Below are 15,952 nucleotides of genomic sequence, written 5' to 3'. Positions count from 1 at the left end.
AAAAAACTACGACAAAAGAATTTAAAGAGAGCACAAATATCTGAAACTATCTCAAGAATGTGAGCTGAAAAGAGAAGTAGGCAAAGGTCTTAACTTTAGGATATGAGCAGAGTCGGTGACAGCAGAGAGAGAGAGGAGCAGTTGCCAACAATAAATATTTCTCACAGCAGCATGGATAGCCAATCTCGAAGCCCCTGTGCTATACACTGGTGTTGAACAACAGAAAATGGAGAGGGATGGAGGGAGCCTGGCTGCTCACTGGGAGAGTGACAAGTGACCGGCAAGTGTCAGGCAAGGTCTAGAATGGTCATGGTGCTGAGGGTTTAGAGTCCGATGTGGGAGATATACTCTAAGTGCAGCTAAATAGACACACAAATGGCTACATGTAGAAATATTTGTGTGTTTATGTGTGTGTGCATCGTAAATCAGAATGCACACAAGAACTTTCTCATCCCATCAGCTCACGGGACCAGAAGTACCGATAGCTCAGCAGCAATAAACACCAGCTGCCACCCAGACTTTGGTTTCTGGTCCTGTTCTCCTTAAGAGGAGCCAGGCGGTGGTGGCACACACCTTTAATCCCAGCACTCAGGAGGCAGAGGCAGGTTGATATCTGTGAGTTCGAGGCCAGCCTGATCTACAAGAGCTAGTTCCAGGACAATCCAGGACAAGCTCTAAAGCTACAAAGAAACTCTGTCTCAAAAAACAAACAAAGAAAGGAATCAGGGCTACTTAGAGTAATGCCTGATTCTAGTGCTCTCTTGGGAATTAGAAAAAGATTAGTCTGGAATATACAAGAAGGTTACAAAATGCTACGAGGTAAAGGAAAAACAAGATATGAAATCGTGGGGGTTGTCTGTTAGAAGTGCCAACATAAACAGCTCCCAGACATCAAAGATAGAAATTTTTAGCAAAAGATAAAATATTACTTAAAGTATAAAATAAATACCCATGACAACATATTAATGTAAAAGCCTCGAGAGTGCAGACAAATTCCCCATGCATTAAAGTCCCAAGCAGATTTTCAGATATACCTGCCTTTATCAAGATTGTCGCTTAGCTTTTAGGCATGCATGGCACCTTCCCACTCTATTCCAAAGAGTCGGATCTAGGAAGGCAGGATCACGTCATCTACCTGGGACAGTAGGGTGCTAAGGGAACACTGAGGACTTGTGAGTAAAGATCGTAGCTAATGATGATGTACTGACATTAAGACCTGAGCATCACGATGCAGGACATTCTACTGTTGTCATAGTCAGAAAACTGAGTGTTTTGAGATGTGCGGTCATTTCAGACAACTCTACAGAACTGGCTAACAGACCAGCTCGCTGGCCTCCTTCCCACCTTCCGACACTTTCTCCTTAATTTTAAGTTATTGATTCTTCCCACTTGGTAAAGACTGCATAATGATGACATCAGGGCAGCAGAATGTCTGGCTGCTCCATTTTCACCTTTCCAAATTTGACTCCCCTGTTCTTTTGTTTTCTGCTGGTGTCTCTTAACAAGTTTCACCTGTGAGCGATCTGCTACAGTGTTCTGGGAATGAAAGCCTCATTATAGACAATATCTTTGGCTTTTGACAATTTCTATGAAAAAAGAATAGTCGGTGGGAATAGGCACACTTCCTCTGACACCCCCACCATTGTTTCTTTGTTTCACAGACAATGTCCAGAAGGGTACATCTGTGTGAAGGCCGGGCGAAACCCCAATTACGGCTACACGAGCTTTGACACCTTCAGCTGGGCCTTCTTGTCTCTGTTTCGACTCATGACTCAGGATTACTGGGAGAATCTTTACCAGTTGGTATGAACCAAATTTATATGAGTAGGATTTGGGTTGGTGAACTCATACAAATTCTAAGTACTCATTTATAACATTCAGGGATATTAAATAGGCCATAATATTAGAATCGATGCACCTAGAATCCTCCCCACTCTTCCCCTCCTCCCCTCTACTTTGCCCCCTTCCCTCCCTGTCTCTCCCCCACCCTCATCTCTTTCATATAGAAACACACATATGCAAACAAAATAGTAAGTTTCTTAGATAAAAGGCCCTCTGCTATGGGCATCATTCTGGAAATATATATATATATATATATATACACATATATTTATATATGTATATAAATATACATATATATGGCTAGATAACAAAAAATCATATTGAGAGTTTCTTACATGGAGCATTTACATTCACATATGTACATGAACATACTCATATTATGGAAGGACATGTATGGAGAATTTCTTATGTGAAAGTCATTTAGCTGAATCTGTAGAAAATGGGGAAGCACACCATTTATAGCATTGTCCTGCATTAGGAACTCTTATAACATTACTTTGATATAGATCAAACAAGTATTATCTTGAAATGTTTTTATGTCAAATGACATAGCAGTCATACTGCTGATGATCTGATTGATATGCTAATGTACAGGTATTTGATCATTTAACACCAAAAATTATTTGGTCAAAAAAGTTAGATGTTAAAAACCATTGATTTCCTGATATCTAGCTATTGTAGTCTGATTTTTAATTGGGGATATTATATTAAAATATCAATTAAATTATTGTTTTTCTATACTAGACATTACGTGCAGCTGGGAAGACCTACATGATATTTTTTGTTCTGGTGATTTTCTTGGGCTCATTTTATTTGGTGAACTTGATCCTGGCTGTGGTGGCCATGGCCTACGAGGAGCAGAATCAGGCCACCTTGGAGGAGGCTGAGCAGAAAGAGGCGGAGTTTCAGCAGATGTTGGAGCAGCTGAAGAAGCAGCAGGAGGAGGCGCAGGTATGAAGTGGCTGTCAGCTCTTTCTTGTTTTAGTTTCTTACTGGGAATCTTTAGCTGTCATGACTAAGCGGGAGCTACAATTCTGTATTGTATGTAGCTATTGGCATTGGAAAGCTGCAAGATACTCAACATTATTCGTAAATCTGGGGTCAAATAAACGTTTTACACATCATATAACATAGAGAAATTACCTAGTAGGTAGGAATGCAGTAAGTATAAGATTTATTATGCAATATTCTCATGAAAACCAAGGTTGGAATTTAAGAGATCTAATTGAGATTTCCAAAAAACAATCTTGCATTCCAATAGAATACAACCTTCAAAGTTGTATTCTGAAGTTAATTCATCTCTAAAGTTTACGAGAAACCTCTGTGAATGATTGCATCTCAGACTTCTTTGGAGTTTCTCTATTACCAAGATAGTTTGTTGGTCAAATTAAGGTACCAGAAATGCATCTGAAATCGAGGAATGAGATTTTCAATGCTGAAGTGTACTTAGTGACTGAGTAATGTAGATGTAGTGGCTAAGACAGTTGTAATTGGAAGAGATGGGAAGACAGGATTGGACAAAAAGGTGCGGCGTGCACTCAAGAAGAAGGTAGTGGGCAGACGCATGGGAGCCTGACCTCTGTCTCGCACTGTTGCCCTTCCCAGTTCCCTTCCTCCTACCGCTGATAATGCTTGGCATGGTTAGTCTTTGCGTAGGCCTTGCTGATAAGTTCCTTTGCTGTTATAATTTGTTGGTTAGAAACAACTGATGATGCAAACACATCCTTTTTTGTGGTTTTGCTTTTCTCCTGTGCCTTTCTTTCATGAACTGAAATCCTCAGATGCTTCATCCTCTTCTTTGCTTATTTTGTTTGGCTTTGTTTTCATTTTCCAGGTTGTTTGTTTTCTAAACAAATTTTTTAAAAAAAAATGATGTGCGTTTCTCACAGAGGACAGAGGAGTCAGATCTCCACGTAGAGGAACAGATAGTTCGGGTGCTGGAAATTGAACATGGATACTCTAATAGAGCAGCACACATTCTTAACCTCTAAGTCACCCCTCTAGCCCGGCTGGTTGTTCTTTTACAGAGTCTAAAGTGGTCTTTATACGCCATGGGTACAAGTCTGTGACATTTGCCCTAACTGGCTTCCCATCTGATAACGAGTTTAAAGTAAATGTTTTTAATTTGATGAATCAGAGCTTATTGCTTATTTCTTCTTTTTTTCATTCTAATGCTTTTGGTGTGGCATCTCCTCTACCTTTTAAATAAGTACTTTGGATTTCCCCCCATCTTGTCTCCCAAAGTTATAAAGTTGTCTGCATTCCCTTGTGCCTGATGCCCATCATAAGTGAATATGTACATGAAATGTTAGCTGTATGCATTCTGTTCTGTGTACATAGAAAGGTAACCATTTCTAAACCATTTAGGGAACAAAATATCATTTCTCTGCTAAACTGACTTGGCATTTTTGTCAAAAATCACTTGCTCAGCCAGGTGGTGGTGGTACACACCTTTAATCCCAGCATTTGGGAGGCAGAGACAGTTAAATCTCTGTAAGTTCAAGGCCAGCCTGGTCTACAGAGTAAATTCCAAGACAGACAGGAGAAACTTCCACAGAGAAACTCTGAACTATTGTAGTTTTATAGTAGGTTTTGTGGATGACCATGTTACTGCTCTGTCTTTGGTTTGCTTTTCAAAGATATTTTGAGTCTTTTTAGTTCCAAACAAGTTTTAAAATAAGCTTGTCTATGCCAGATTGCATAGTTTCTTTATCACTATCTTCAAGTTGATCCTTTGTTATACTGCCCTATTTGCTGTTTTTTATCTTGTGTATTTTTCATGTCAGACATTGTGGCTATCTCTAATTAATGTTTGAACATATATAGCATCTTTTTCCTGTTTAAGGTTCTGAAAATCTTCAACTGAATTCTAGAAAATTTATTTGGGTTATCAATGGATATTTTTGTATTCCTGTAAAGATTCTTGTTCTCTGAGATGAGACAATTTTAACATGAATTAGCAGTTTGATGCTTTCACATCTTCTAACATTTGAAGATTTGGCAGATAGGACCAAAGTAATATTTAACGTAAAGATGAATAATCACCTACAGTAGAGTGATGGCCTCCCTAAATATTACCCAGTGGCCTTTAAAATGACATGCTTGCTAGTGCTAATGGTCACCACATGCGTAATGTTGCATGGGTGGAGGGTGCTTTCTCTCTACACTCACCTCAGGAAACTTCATATCTCTCCCTCTCTCCCCCTCCCCTCACGGCCCCCCATACTCACACACCACTAAATAGTCTCAGTACTCAAGGTGGATCTCAAAAGAGGTCCAGGGTTCTATCTTGTTTCTACCTTTCCTTGTGTGCCTGTCCTGTGAACGGTAGGCACCTGGGTTTTCCTGTGGGCTCAGCTCCACCTCCTCCATTCATGAAGTCTTTTCTACTGCGTTTCCGTCTAGGGGCCCAGGATGGTAATTTAACACCTGGATGGAGCTTTTATGCTTTTCCATTTCCCAGTGGTTTAGAACATCTTGACTAGAAGTTCAGTGTCTCCAGAACCATCATTTTATCTATTTTTCTATTGCTCTGATTGTTTCAGGAGAGAGCTCATCTGCCTCCCGCTAGACCTGCTGCACCAGAAATGGAGGTCCAAACACAGTGCTTTTCTAAAGGCTTTTTTTTTTTGAGTTTACTTTTTTCAGATGAATAGACATAGATCATTGAATTATTATTTAAATTACAATGTATAATTGGAATTTATAGAATCAACATTTAATTTTTCAACTATTCTGAGTTGCTTGCAGATGCTACATAGATAACATAATGTAAGAATAAGTTTCTCCTGAAATGCAGTCACTTTAAGGCAAAATCGACAAATGAAAAATGTACAGTCTTTCAAACTTCAGAAATGAAAGTCTAAGCTAGGTTTGGGATATGTCTAATAAGACTTTAAAGGGGCTGGCTGTCTACTTCATGGTTAAATCAGCTAAAACGTGTCATTCTCCACTCAGTAGCCCATTATCAGACTGTGGTGGCCAAATCACCATGATTCGATATTGCACTCACTTTTATCACCTGAAACATAGTTCGGAGAAAGGGTTATTTTGGGAAGAAATCAGAGAATCAAGTCCATTTTTACTGATAACATGGTTAATAATGGCTAGAGAACGGTGGGTGGAGAAAGGGAAAGAAGGCTTGGTGTACCATGAGACGATGTGTGCCGAAATGAAGCCCAGGTCTTGTCTACGGCCTAGGTCCCTTTAGAACTTGCCATCTAGCCAATGTTCTCACAAAACACAGCATGGCTTTCATTTTTTACCCAATGTTTGTCAAAGTTCCTGTAGGTTTAATCATTTCTGTAGATGGGAAATGCACACAACACAGTGGGCTCACAAGTCAAATGCAAGTTTTGAAAATGGAAAAGCTAACATTAGACAGAAATGTTCGGTCCTCAATCATTGTAATTGTACTTGATATTTAATCTGTGACCTTTAAATTTCAATATTATCCAGTTTAGCCTACCCTAGGCTGTTTAGGTCTACTGGCAAAATATTAGAGTAAGCTGTAGGATACACTTTGAAATTATGACATTTAAGATATGTAATATAAATTGAAGAATTATATAGTTAGTGCCTTATATCTCTGAACAGGGTTTCAACTTTATCTAACTTTTAAAATGAAAAAATTAGTCATGGGGTTGTATTTTCAAGGAGTTGTAGATACAGTATAAATTATAGCATTTATTTTGAGTCATAGAGAAATGTCCTAAGAAAAGGTTACCTACATAAACATTAAGCACTAACTGGCTATTTGTTATGAGCAGAATGCAGGATGTTAGTTGTGAGTGATTGGCTGTGAGTCTGAACAAGCAGGACATTGGCAGCATTGCGGAGCTGGGCACAAACAGGTGCATGGACATGAGCCACGGCAGGAAACATCTGCCTTTGAGGGAGTCAGGGGAACAAGTGACAGCTTTGAGCTGGCAAGCAACACGGAAAACGTGTTGTGTCGGAGGCCGCTTTTGTTGCTGTAAAAAAAAAAGAATCTGTTTTAGTTTTGAATTGTTTGAACCGTTACGCAGAATAGGCAGGGAAATCGTGTCCTATGCAAAACAAACTCCAGAAGTGATTTCAATTGAATGATAGCTTCAGGACTGTGGCCAGAGAGCCCCACCACGACTTCCTACATTTCCAGGGACAAACAAGGCTATAAATGAATAGTGCCGTCAATCCTGTGCTTGTGTCTGTACATAGAGAAAAGGAAAACTTTATTTGGACAGAACAAAGATACATATGTGTTCATATATTCAGCAATATATATTACGTGCCTCTTCTGCATAACGCAGGATGGAGAGTATTTAATCTGCTCTCAACAGGTGCTTTGCTGATTTCCTTTAGTGAATATACATAGTTATATTATGCAGCATCTTCGCTATTCATTTGACATCATGGATGACTTAAGAAATGATGGGTACCGAAAATGAAAAATTGACGATCTTACACAGTTTTATGAACAGCTAAATACTGAGTTACAGTTCCAGTTACATGTAAGCATTGTCTCATAGCAATGCTTAAATCATGGACCCTGTATGGGACCAGTGCTAAAAAATATACACATATATCCATGTTGTATGTTCTGTATTGTTGACTCCAACACACAATTGTAAGACTCTACTCGGTATCCAACTCCAAATGCACACTGCCCGTACACACACTGTTTCCACACAGCCATCTGTGGGATCTGGAAAAATCAAAGCCAAGCTGTCCCCCACATTCCGCTAGGGTCAGGTGATTGACAGTAAGATGCTTTGCTCACCAAGAACTTCCTGAGGACTTTCTCCGTCAGGAGGCACACCAGACACTGGAGAAAAAAAAAATGCTTATGTGACTTACAGTCCAAGAGGAAACAGACAAAATGGCAGATACATTAGAGTTATTTATATCTAATAATGACATATGTAAAAGGGTGACCAGCGTTTTCATAATTCCCTCCTTTCTCCTCCGAGCTTGGGCTTAAAATCCGGAGCGTATTTAATGAGCACTTGGCTCGAGACATGCTGTGTTGTCCCATTGCCTCACTAAGTCAGGGTTAAATCATTCCTAGCCTAACAATACGATGGCTGTGATGAAAATGTAAACCACTCGCTATGTTTATACCGCAGCGCTGTGTTTGTTTTCTTAATGAAATGGGAAACTCAAAATTTTTAAGACTGCATGATGCTGAGATCCACAAAGAAAATATATGAGACATTCTCATAATCTTCAGAAAAAATCAGTAATTTATTTATTGAAAGGCTTATCATTTATAACAATAGTACAAAGTTTGTACACATTTAGAATTTCACAGCTGGAAGTGCTGTGTAACACTGTCTGGAATGAGAACACCTCAACCATAGGACTAGGTGTCTTCCAAGCCAAAGACGAGAAGGGACTGATTCGCCACTTCTAGCTCTTCCATCTAAGGTAATATAGTCACACATTGAAAGTTTACCTTGGATTGGTTCTGGGACAGGCCGAGTATGTAGCCCAGGTTGGCTTCAAATTCCTGGTCCTCCTTCCTCTGCCTCCCAAGTGCTAGGGTTACAAAAATACATCACCACAGCCTGAACTTTACATGTCACAAAATTAAAAGCAAAGCAGACAAAGGAAGCAGGACCACACGCTTATTCACCACCCCACGGAAGGAAAGTGATCCCTCGGGGGAAATGGGACAGTGATCAGAGAGGGTCTAGCTCCAAGGAAAGGGGTGCCCTTAAGGTAGACAGAGTTCTTTCCGGTCAGCAAATGCCTCCTGAACTGAAGCTAACCTCGAGAGTTTCATATTAAAGGCCAGAGCAGACAGTATACCGTACCGCGCCGTCTGGCTTCAATGCACTTTGTACTATGCCATTTTAAAGGTAAAACCTGTTGCTAAGTAAACCGGAGTGCAGAATTCGTCCTCCTGGTGGAAAATCATCGGGCAGCACGCCTGCCTTCGCTTCTGCTTCCAGCCCGTAACTGCAAACATCTTTTGGCCTCTATTCTCAACAGGCGGTGGCTGCAGCCTCGGCGGCATCCAGAGACTTCAGTGGGATAGGAGGGTTAGGAGAACTTCTGGAGAGTTCTTCAGAAGCTTCCAAGTTAAGCTCCAAGAGTGCCAAGGAGTGGAGGAACCGGAGGAAAAAAAGGAAACAGAGGGAGCACATGGAGGGGAACCATAGAACCGAGGGGGACAGGTTTCCCAAGTCGGAATCTGAAGACAGCGTCAAGCGAAGGAGCTTCCTGTTCTCCCTGGATGGGAATCGGCTGACCGGCGAGAAGAAGCTGTGCTCCCCCCACCAGGTACCGAGGTCTGAGAAGCAGTCTGCAAAACAGTGCATGGTTTTTTGGTAGATCTTTATGGTGTTTCCTTTGAGTGACAGGGTGCTGGCATCATCCAGTTATATAAATTTATAGCATCAGTTGTCTTAGAAAGGGTATTTGAAAAAAATAGGTCAGGCAATACTTTAAGAAAATTGTCTTTAAATATTTCACAACTTTGCTAATTTATTTATTTATTTATTTATCTATTTATTTATTTATATATTTGGCATAGCCTGTCTCTCACCGGTTTCATTGGGATTGTATTGGAAGCTTCTGTTCAGTTTCCCCATTTTAAGAATGGATAAACCTGACTTTTTTTTTTTTAATGAAGCTACTGCTTTGATTATAGGAGGTTATATTATAACATGTATATGAATTCTGGGAAGGAATGCCTCCTGATTTGCCTGTTTTCTTTAGTGTGAAAACTCTACTTAGACGTCTCCTTTACCATGGTACCTACGAGGGAAGAATTACAATGTAGCCTCTCTTGAAGCGGGAACACTGAAGGCGGTTAATTAGGGATGCAAATTAAGGCCAACTATCCAATTCACAGTGCCAGTGTTAGCATCATTGCTTTTTTTATGTCAAAGACAATAAAATAGTTTCTACTTTTTTTTTTTTTAACTTAAACAGGGTTTGTTTAATACAAACAGCAACCAGTACTGGAGGCCGCAATAAGTACCGTTCTGTTTGAGGCCTATTTTATCTGTTCCAACATTGTGTCCTATAAATTACAAACGTTCCCAAGTATATTAAATTTACTCAAAAATTATACCCTAACGTCAATGCTAAACAATCAATTTAAAGCAAAAACAAACAAAAAGCTGTAAATCAACCAACGAGTATGACGTCCCTTAATTAAAGAACAATACTTTAATGAAATTAAGGGTGACAATCATAAAATTTTACAAAAAGAGTGGCAACCACAATTTTTGCTTCAGTATAGCGCTTGGTTATTTTTTTGTTTTGGTTTTGTTGACTTTTAGACAGAATTTCACTATATCTCCCGGACTGTCCTTGAACTCACAACTTTAGCCTTGGATCGTTGTCTTAAAGAGCTATGCAAGCATTATATAAGAATCTCATATAATCAAGGAAAAGTAAAAATTGAAAACTTCTGCCGGGTGGTGGTGGCGTACGCCTTTAATTCCAGCACTGGGAGGCAGAGGCAGGCGGATCTCTGTGAGTTCAAGGCCAGCCTGGTCTACAAGAGCTAGATCCAGGACCGGCTCTAAAGCTACAGAGAAACCCTGTCTCAAAAAACAAAAACAAAAACAAAAAAAATTGAAAACTTCTAATGAAAAAAACTGAAAAATGTTGAATAGTTTTAATTATTTATGAAAGCACATATTATTGATATTTGCATGACAATTGTATGTCTTTTGAAAATGGGATTTTTTCCCTTCTTGTCTAAAACTTTATATATTAGGTCCTTCAAGCAGTAAATATTAAGCACTGTTTTGGTTTCTTTTCCAGTAACCAGTAACTGTGGTAAAATATTCTAACAAAAGTAATGTAAGTGAGAATGGGTTTATTCTAGGATTATGGTTATGGCTATGTAACCATATGGCTTATGGTTCCAGGTTATGTAAGGTCCATGGTTGCAAGGAAGTTTAACGGTTAGGAGCTCAAGAGAGGAAGGCCCTGGCTGCATAGTCAAGAAAGAGAGACATGATTTGTATGCTTGTCACCCCATTCTTTTTTCCTTTGTCTAAGACACGGCCCATGAATGGTGGCTCTCATGCTTCCTATGGTATTCTCACCTCAATTAACCCAATTAAGATAATCCTCTACATTCAATACAGAGGCCCATTCCCTGAGGCGATCGAGAGTCTATTAATTTGAGAGTTGACATTAATCATCACAATTATCACTGATGTAACACAAAGAGCTCTAGATGTTGAAAACGCCTTAATGAAAGATTAGATTCCATTCACTGATATAATGGAACTTTATTCTAAAGGTTGAGTCAGTGGTCGTATCAGACAGGTCACATGCTACTTGGGATGGTGATGAATATTCTGGGCACAGGAGCCACATGACTGAAAATAACATTTTAAATCAGATGGTTTGAGGGTGACATTCTCAGATTTGGAGGGGTCATGGGAAGAAACTACACAATGACACTTCCTTCCGGGTCCAATGGAAGGGAAACTTCAAAATCTTTATGTGACACTATGTCCACAACCCTCATAGAGCAATGAAGCTTGGGTGACTGGCGCCCAGAAAGGCAGTGGCAGAGGGGAGGTAGCTGGTAGTTGATATGTTAGCACTAAAAGCAAGAGCAGCAGCATGTGCATTTGAACAATTCATTTTGTGTCTGTAGATAGATGGATAAAGATGATAGATTTTGATGGAATAGATGGGTAGACAGCTGGGCTGATGACTACAGCATCTACAAATCCAATTCAAAATGAAGGTGTCCATACAGGGCTCAAGCAAAACTATCCAGAAACTCTGCAGTGATAGCTTTGTAGGCATCAAAGGTTTTGTCTTATGGAAAAGAGAATAAAGGCTGCAGAGGCAGCAAGCATAAGTGGACTGGGCATACTCTTCAAAAACAATATTGCTCCTGAAAAGGTCAAAGAAGAGGGAGTATAAATTATGGGCACCCTGTCCTTCTCCACTAGGGTGACTCTAAATGGTGTTTTACATTTATTGCATCATTTACTTAATAGACATGCTAGATAGTCATTGTGCAGCATTAAAAATTCGTTCAAAGTATATAATGGAAATCCCTGTCCCTCAGGATTTTGACTATGGTGTTTGGTCACACTGGGACCATTTATTTTTAAACCAGAAGCTGATAGCTATAAGCAAATATAGTTGCAGATATATTTAAGTTGTGCTGTGGCTCAGATGAGATTTTCAACCAATAGTCATTCAGCATAGTCTACTCAAACACCTGTTAATTCCCTGGGTCTTCATCATTGTTCTCAATCCACATTGGGTTTAGATCCTATCCGCAGGGTTGATTCAATACTTCCATTTTCTCTTTATTATTGAAATTAAGAAAACAGCCATACATTTCTTCTTAGAACAGAGGGAAATAAAATGAAGCCAACACCCGTAATTTTTTTCTGCTGGGCGTGAGGCATAGAATGGCCCTTGAGCTCAGCAAAGCTCTTTCTCCGGAGTAGAGCTTGCCCCAGCTGCGGGTATTCCCTTAACTCTGCCGCAGCTTCAAGGGTGTTATTTTTGGTTTATTTTCTCTGAATACTATTTTTGTTATCTCCTTTTTCGGGCTCTGTTGTCTTGAAAGCTGTGCCCACACCCATTATTATACTTTCCAAAGAGTGAAAAGAAGTTTCACATAAACTCAAAGATCTGGAACGCCTCTGAAAAAGACCCTGAGGGAAAAGCATGCCAATTAACAGCATGCTCTGCTATGCTGTCGTGGTAGAAACATGTCACATACGCCCAAGTCATGTAACATAAGCAGATTTTCACTGAGGCACGGGTAGAGTAAGATGATTACACTTCACCATCCTAGAAATTAATATAAGACATACTAGAGTAAAACGTGCTTCTCTGAGTATAGAGATCCACCTGGGTTTGGCATCAGATGGAATGTGGGTTAAAAATCCAAGTTATTAGAAGCACACCTGCTGTGTCTTCTCTCTCTCTCTCTCTCTCTCTCTCTCTCTCTCTCTCTGTGTGTGTGTGTGTGTGTGTGTGTGTGTGTGTGTGTGTGTGTGTAAGTAGCAAACACCAGAGACTGAGTGTAGTTTATACAGATCTGTATGTTGGTGTATTATCTGGAGATTGGAGTATGGCATTGAGTTCATCCTGGTTTTTGAGAGAACCTTGTGAGCGAAAGCACAAATGGCCTCGTACAGAAGAGATAAGAGGGGACCAAACTGTGATAGGTAACTCAGAAAAGTAGTAATTCATTCACAAGGGCTCCATCTCTGAACACTGCCCCATTATGGAATAATTATGTTTCCAATGAATGACTGCTTGGTACATATGTTTAAATGTGCTGAGTCAGAATTCCAAATTGAATTTCCTGAAAATGGCACACTTTCAATATACAAAGTGATGCGTGTGTGAAGTTTCAAAATACTCATTCTCTTATAGCCATTTGAGTCCTTGGAAGAGGAGTCAGTCTAACCCAGGCCTAGCTGCGCTAAATGCACACTCTCATTGGAACTGCATGCTGCCGAGACACAAAACAGTTTACACACACCCTGCATCTGCTGTGTCCTATAGAGAACTTACCCAAGAAAAGACACAGAAGGAAAAGTACCTTTCCAGAATTCCAAAGGACAAAGACAGTCATCTGGAGAAATTCATAAAAATAAAGCTAACAATGGGACCCAAGAGAATCAATCTTAGCTAATTAGGCAAAGAAATATTTAAAAAATTCTGAATCAGATTTTGTTGTGTTTTCTCCTCTAAGATTATATTTGTTTTTATACTAGAGAAGAAAAAGGGAGGGCAAGCTAGTTGCTGCCAGTGTCTGTTTAGCATATTAACATATGCATATATTAGTTTCTTCTGTTTTGATTTGATTTGTTTTCGAGACAGAATCTTGCTATGTAACACAGACTAGCCTAAAATTGTCCATCCTCCAGCCTCAGCTTCAGTGCTAGTACAATAAGTGCGAGCTTCTATGCCCTACACCTGGCTACATGTGTATGCATGTGCAGAAAGTGTGTGTGTGTGTGTGTGTGTGTGTGTGTGTGTAATTACAGTGGTTATGAAGAGAGGTGGGGCAAGGAATAAGAACAAGAAAGGAAGCAAAAAGAAATAGCATTATTAATGATCAGGAGAGCAAGCAATATTCCATTTCCTGCCCAGGGGTATTTTTCAAAAACAATTACCACACTAAGGTCATTCCTGAGCTATCAATGCAGTTTAAAAGTTCATTCAGAGAGTCAAAGAAGGAACCAAGTGATATCCTACTTTCTGCTATTAGAGAGCAACTTACCAGTTTGTTTGTAAATGTAGATGATAAACGTCGTTGTGGCCTGGGCACATAGCCCAGCAGAATATGCTTGTCTGGCCAATAATGAGCGAGGTAGAGAGTGCATTGCCCAGCACAAGTTAAAAAAAAATCAAGAAAGCCATAGCATCTTCATTTTCATTTACCTAGCTCTCTTCACTGTAATTAACATGATGTCACAAGAACCACCTTTTTTGCTCCAGTCATATACCTTGGTTCTTTAAGCCAGTGTTAGATTTTTAGTACGCAGACTACCACAGAGGGCTTTAAAATCCTCTTACACTTGCGGTGACACATGGGCCCTCAGACCAAGTGAACAACGTGTCACCCTGATGGAAAATGTTAAAAAAAAAAAAATGTGGCCAGCAAGTTCTGGGACATGACTCTCACCATCGGATAGAGATAAGCCCTGAGACTTTCCCCGTAGAAGCCAGAAGGGAAGAAAGACACAATGCTACCTTTGTTAATACTGCAGTTATCCAGGTGATTTGATATCAGTTCTTTTAGAATTTGGTGTAAGTATTTAGAATCTGAACTAACATTCTCACTTGAGCCTTTTCCCCGCCTCCAAGTTGCATGCCCTTCCCGTCACAGCACTGAGAACTGGCAGCTGCCTCCTGCTTAGATCTCCCCACTTCGCCCACTGTATTGTGAGAGCACATTCCAGCTCACAGCGCTAGAATGAAGCGTAGATGAAAACACACATACATTTCAGCAATCGTGAGTCAGGACTCTTGGAAGTGGTGTGCTTTATGATTAAATGTGCACTGACTTTTGCACTATGATCTTCAAAACGAAAAGGACAGCCATGAGTGAATTCCATTACCTGTACTTAAGCACAAGCTGACACCAACTTAAAAGCAAGTGGTTTCTGCAATCTTAAGATCTTTTATTAAACAATTATGTCCCACCCCGCCCCTGTCCCCGATCTCTTCCTTCCTTCCTTTCTCCTCAGTCTCTCTTGAGCATCCGTGGCTCCCTGTTTTCCCCAAGACGCAATAGCAAAACGAGCATTTTCAGCTTCCGAGGTCGGGCGAAGGACGTGGGGTCTGAGAATGACTTTGCCGATGACGAGCACAGCACCTTTGAAGATAGTGAGAGCAGGAGAGACTCACTGTTTGTGCCGCACAGACCTGGAGAGCGACGCAACAGTAACGTTAGTCAGGCCAGTATGTCATCCAGGATGGTGCCAGGGCTTCCAGCAAATGGGAAGATGCACAGCACTGTGGATTGCAATGGTGTGGTTTCCTTGGTGGGTGGACCATCAGCTCTTACGTCACCTACTGGACAACTTCTGCCAGAGGTGATAATACATAAACCAGCTACTACTGACTCTTTACTTCAATTTGAAAAAAAAAAAAATCCAGGCCTGGGCAGTTGAGCCTGTTCTAGGATCCTACTTTCTCCAAATGAAAGTGCTTAAAAGTATCACGTGATTAAGTGAATAAAAAAAAACAAAATAAGAAAGCCACTTAACTTGTGTGAAGTCATTAGTTTTTTAGGTTAACAGTACTCAAAATTTAGAGTCTGAAACAAAACACCAATCTACAACTATGGTAGATTTAGCACAAATACAAAATAAGCAGCACTTTCATAATCAAATCTTCATTATTAACTTTTCCCTTAAATTATGTAATCATCCATCACCTCATATCCTGAAATGTTTTTATTCTCAAAATTAAATATTGTAATGGTTGATGTACTGACAATGGACAGTTTTGTTCAATTGTCAATATTATAATTCTATCTGAAAAATTATTCCAAAACAAAATTGATGATTATAGAATTTTTCAGCATTTGGCCGAAAAGAAATCTCAGGAAAGCACACACATTTCATTGTACATCTGTGTTTGTGCATGGAAAAAATGGCCCATA

The 15,952-nt window shown here is 39.9% G+C and overlaps 1 protein-coding gene across 5 annotated transcripts in view; it reads left to right on the top strand.

The window, feature by feature from the left end:
• Scn3a (sodium voltage-gated channel alpha subunit 3) overlaps positions 1-15,952 on the top strand; it is a 112,020-nt gene that overhangs the window by 42,990 nt on the left and 53,078 nt on the right. For all 5 annotated transcript variants that reach the window (XM_087900012.1, XM_087900014.1, XM_087900011.1 and 2 more), the window contains 4 exons: positions 1,662-1,803; positions 2,587-2,793; positions 8,818-9,108; positions 15,033-15,233. In XM_087900012.1, the coding sequence (XP_087756138.1) occupies positions 1,662-1,803; positions 2,587-2,793; positions 8,818-9,108; positions 15,033-15,233 (841 nt within the window). The remainder of the gene's footprint in view (positions 1-1,661; positions 1,804-2,586; positions 2,794-8,817; positions 9,109-15,032; positions 15,234-15,952) is intronic.

This window comes from Myodes glareolus, chromosome 21, assembly GCF_982192425.1.
Source record: "Myodes glareolus chromosome 21, mMyoGla1.1, whole genome shotgun sequence".
NCBI classification, from domain to species: Eukaryota; Metazoa; Chordata; class Mammalia; order Rodentia; family Cricetidae; genus Myodes; species Myodes glareolus.
Note: the sequence above shows the minus strand (reverse complement) of the source record. Positions and strands in the feature narration are given on the sequence as shown.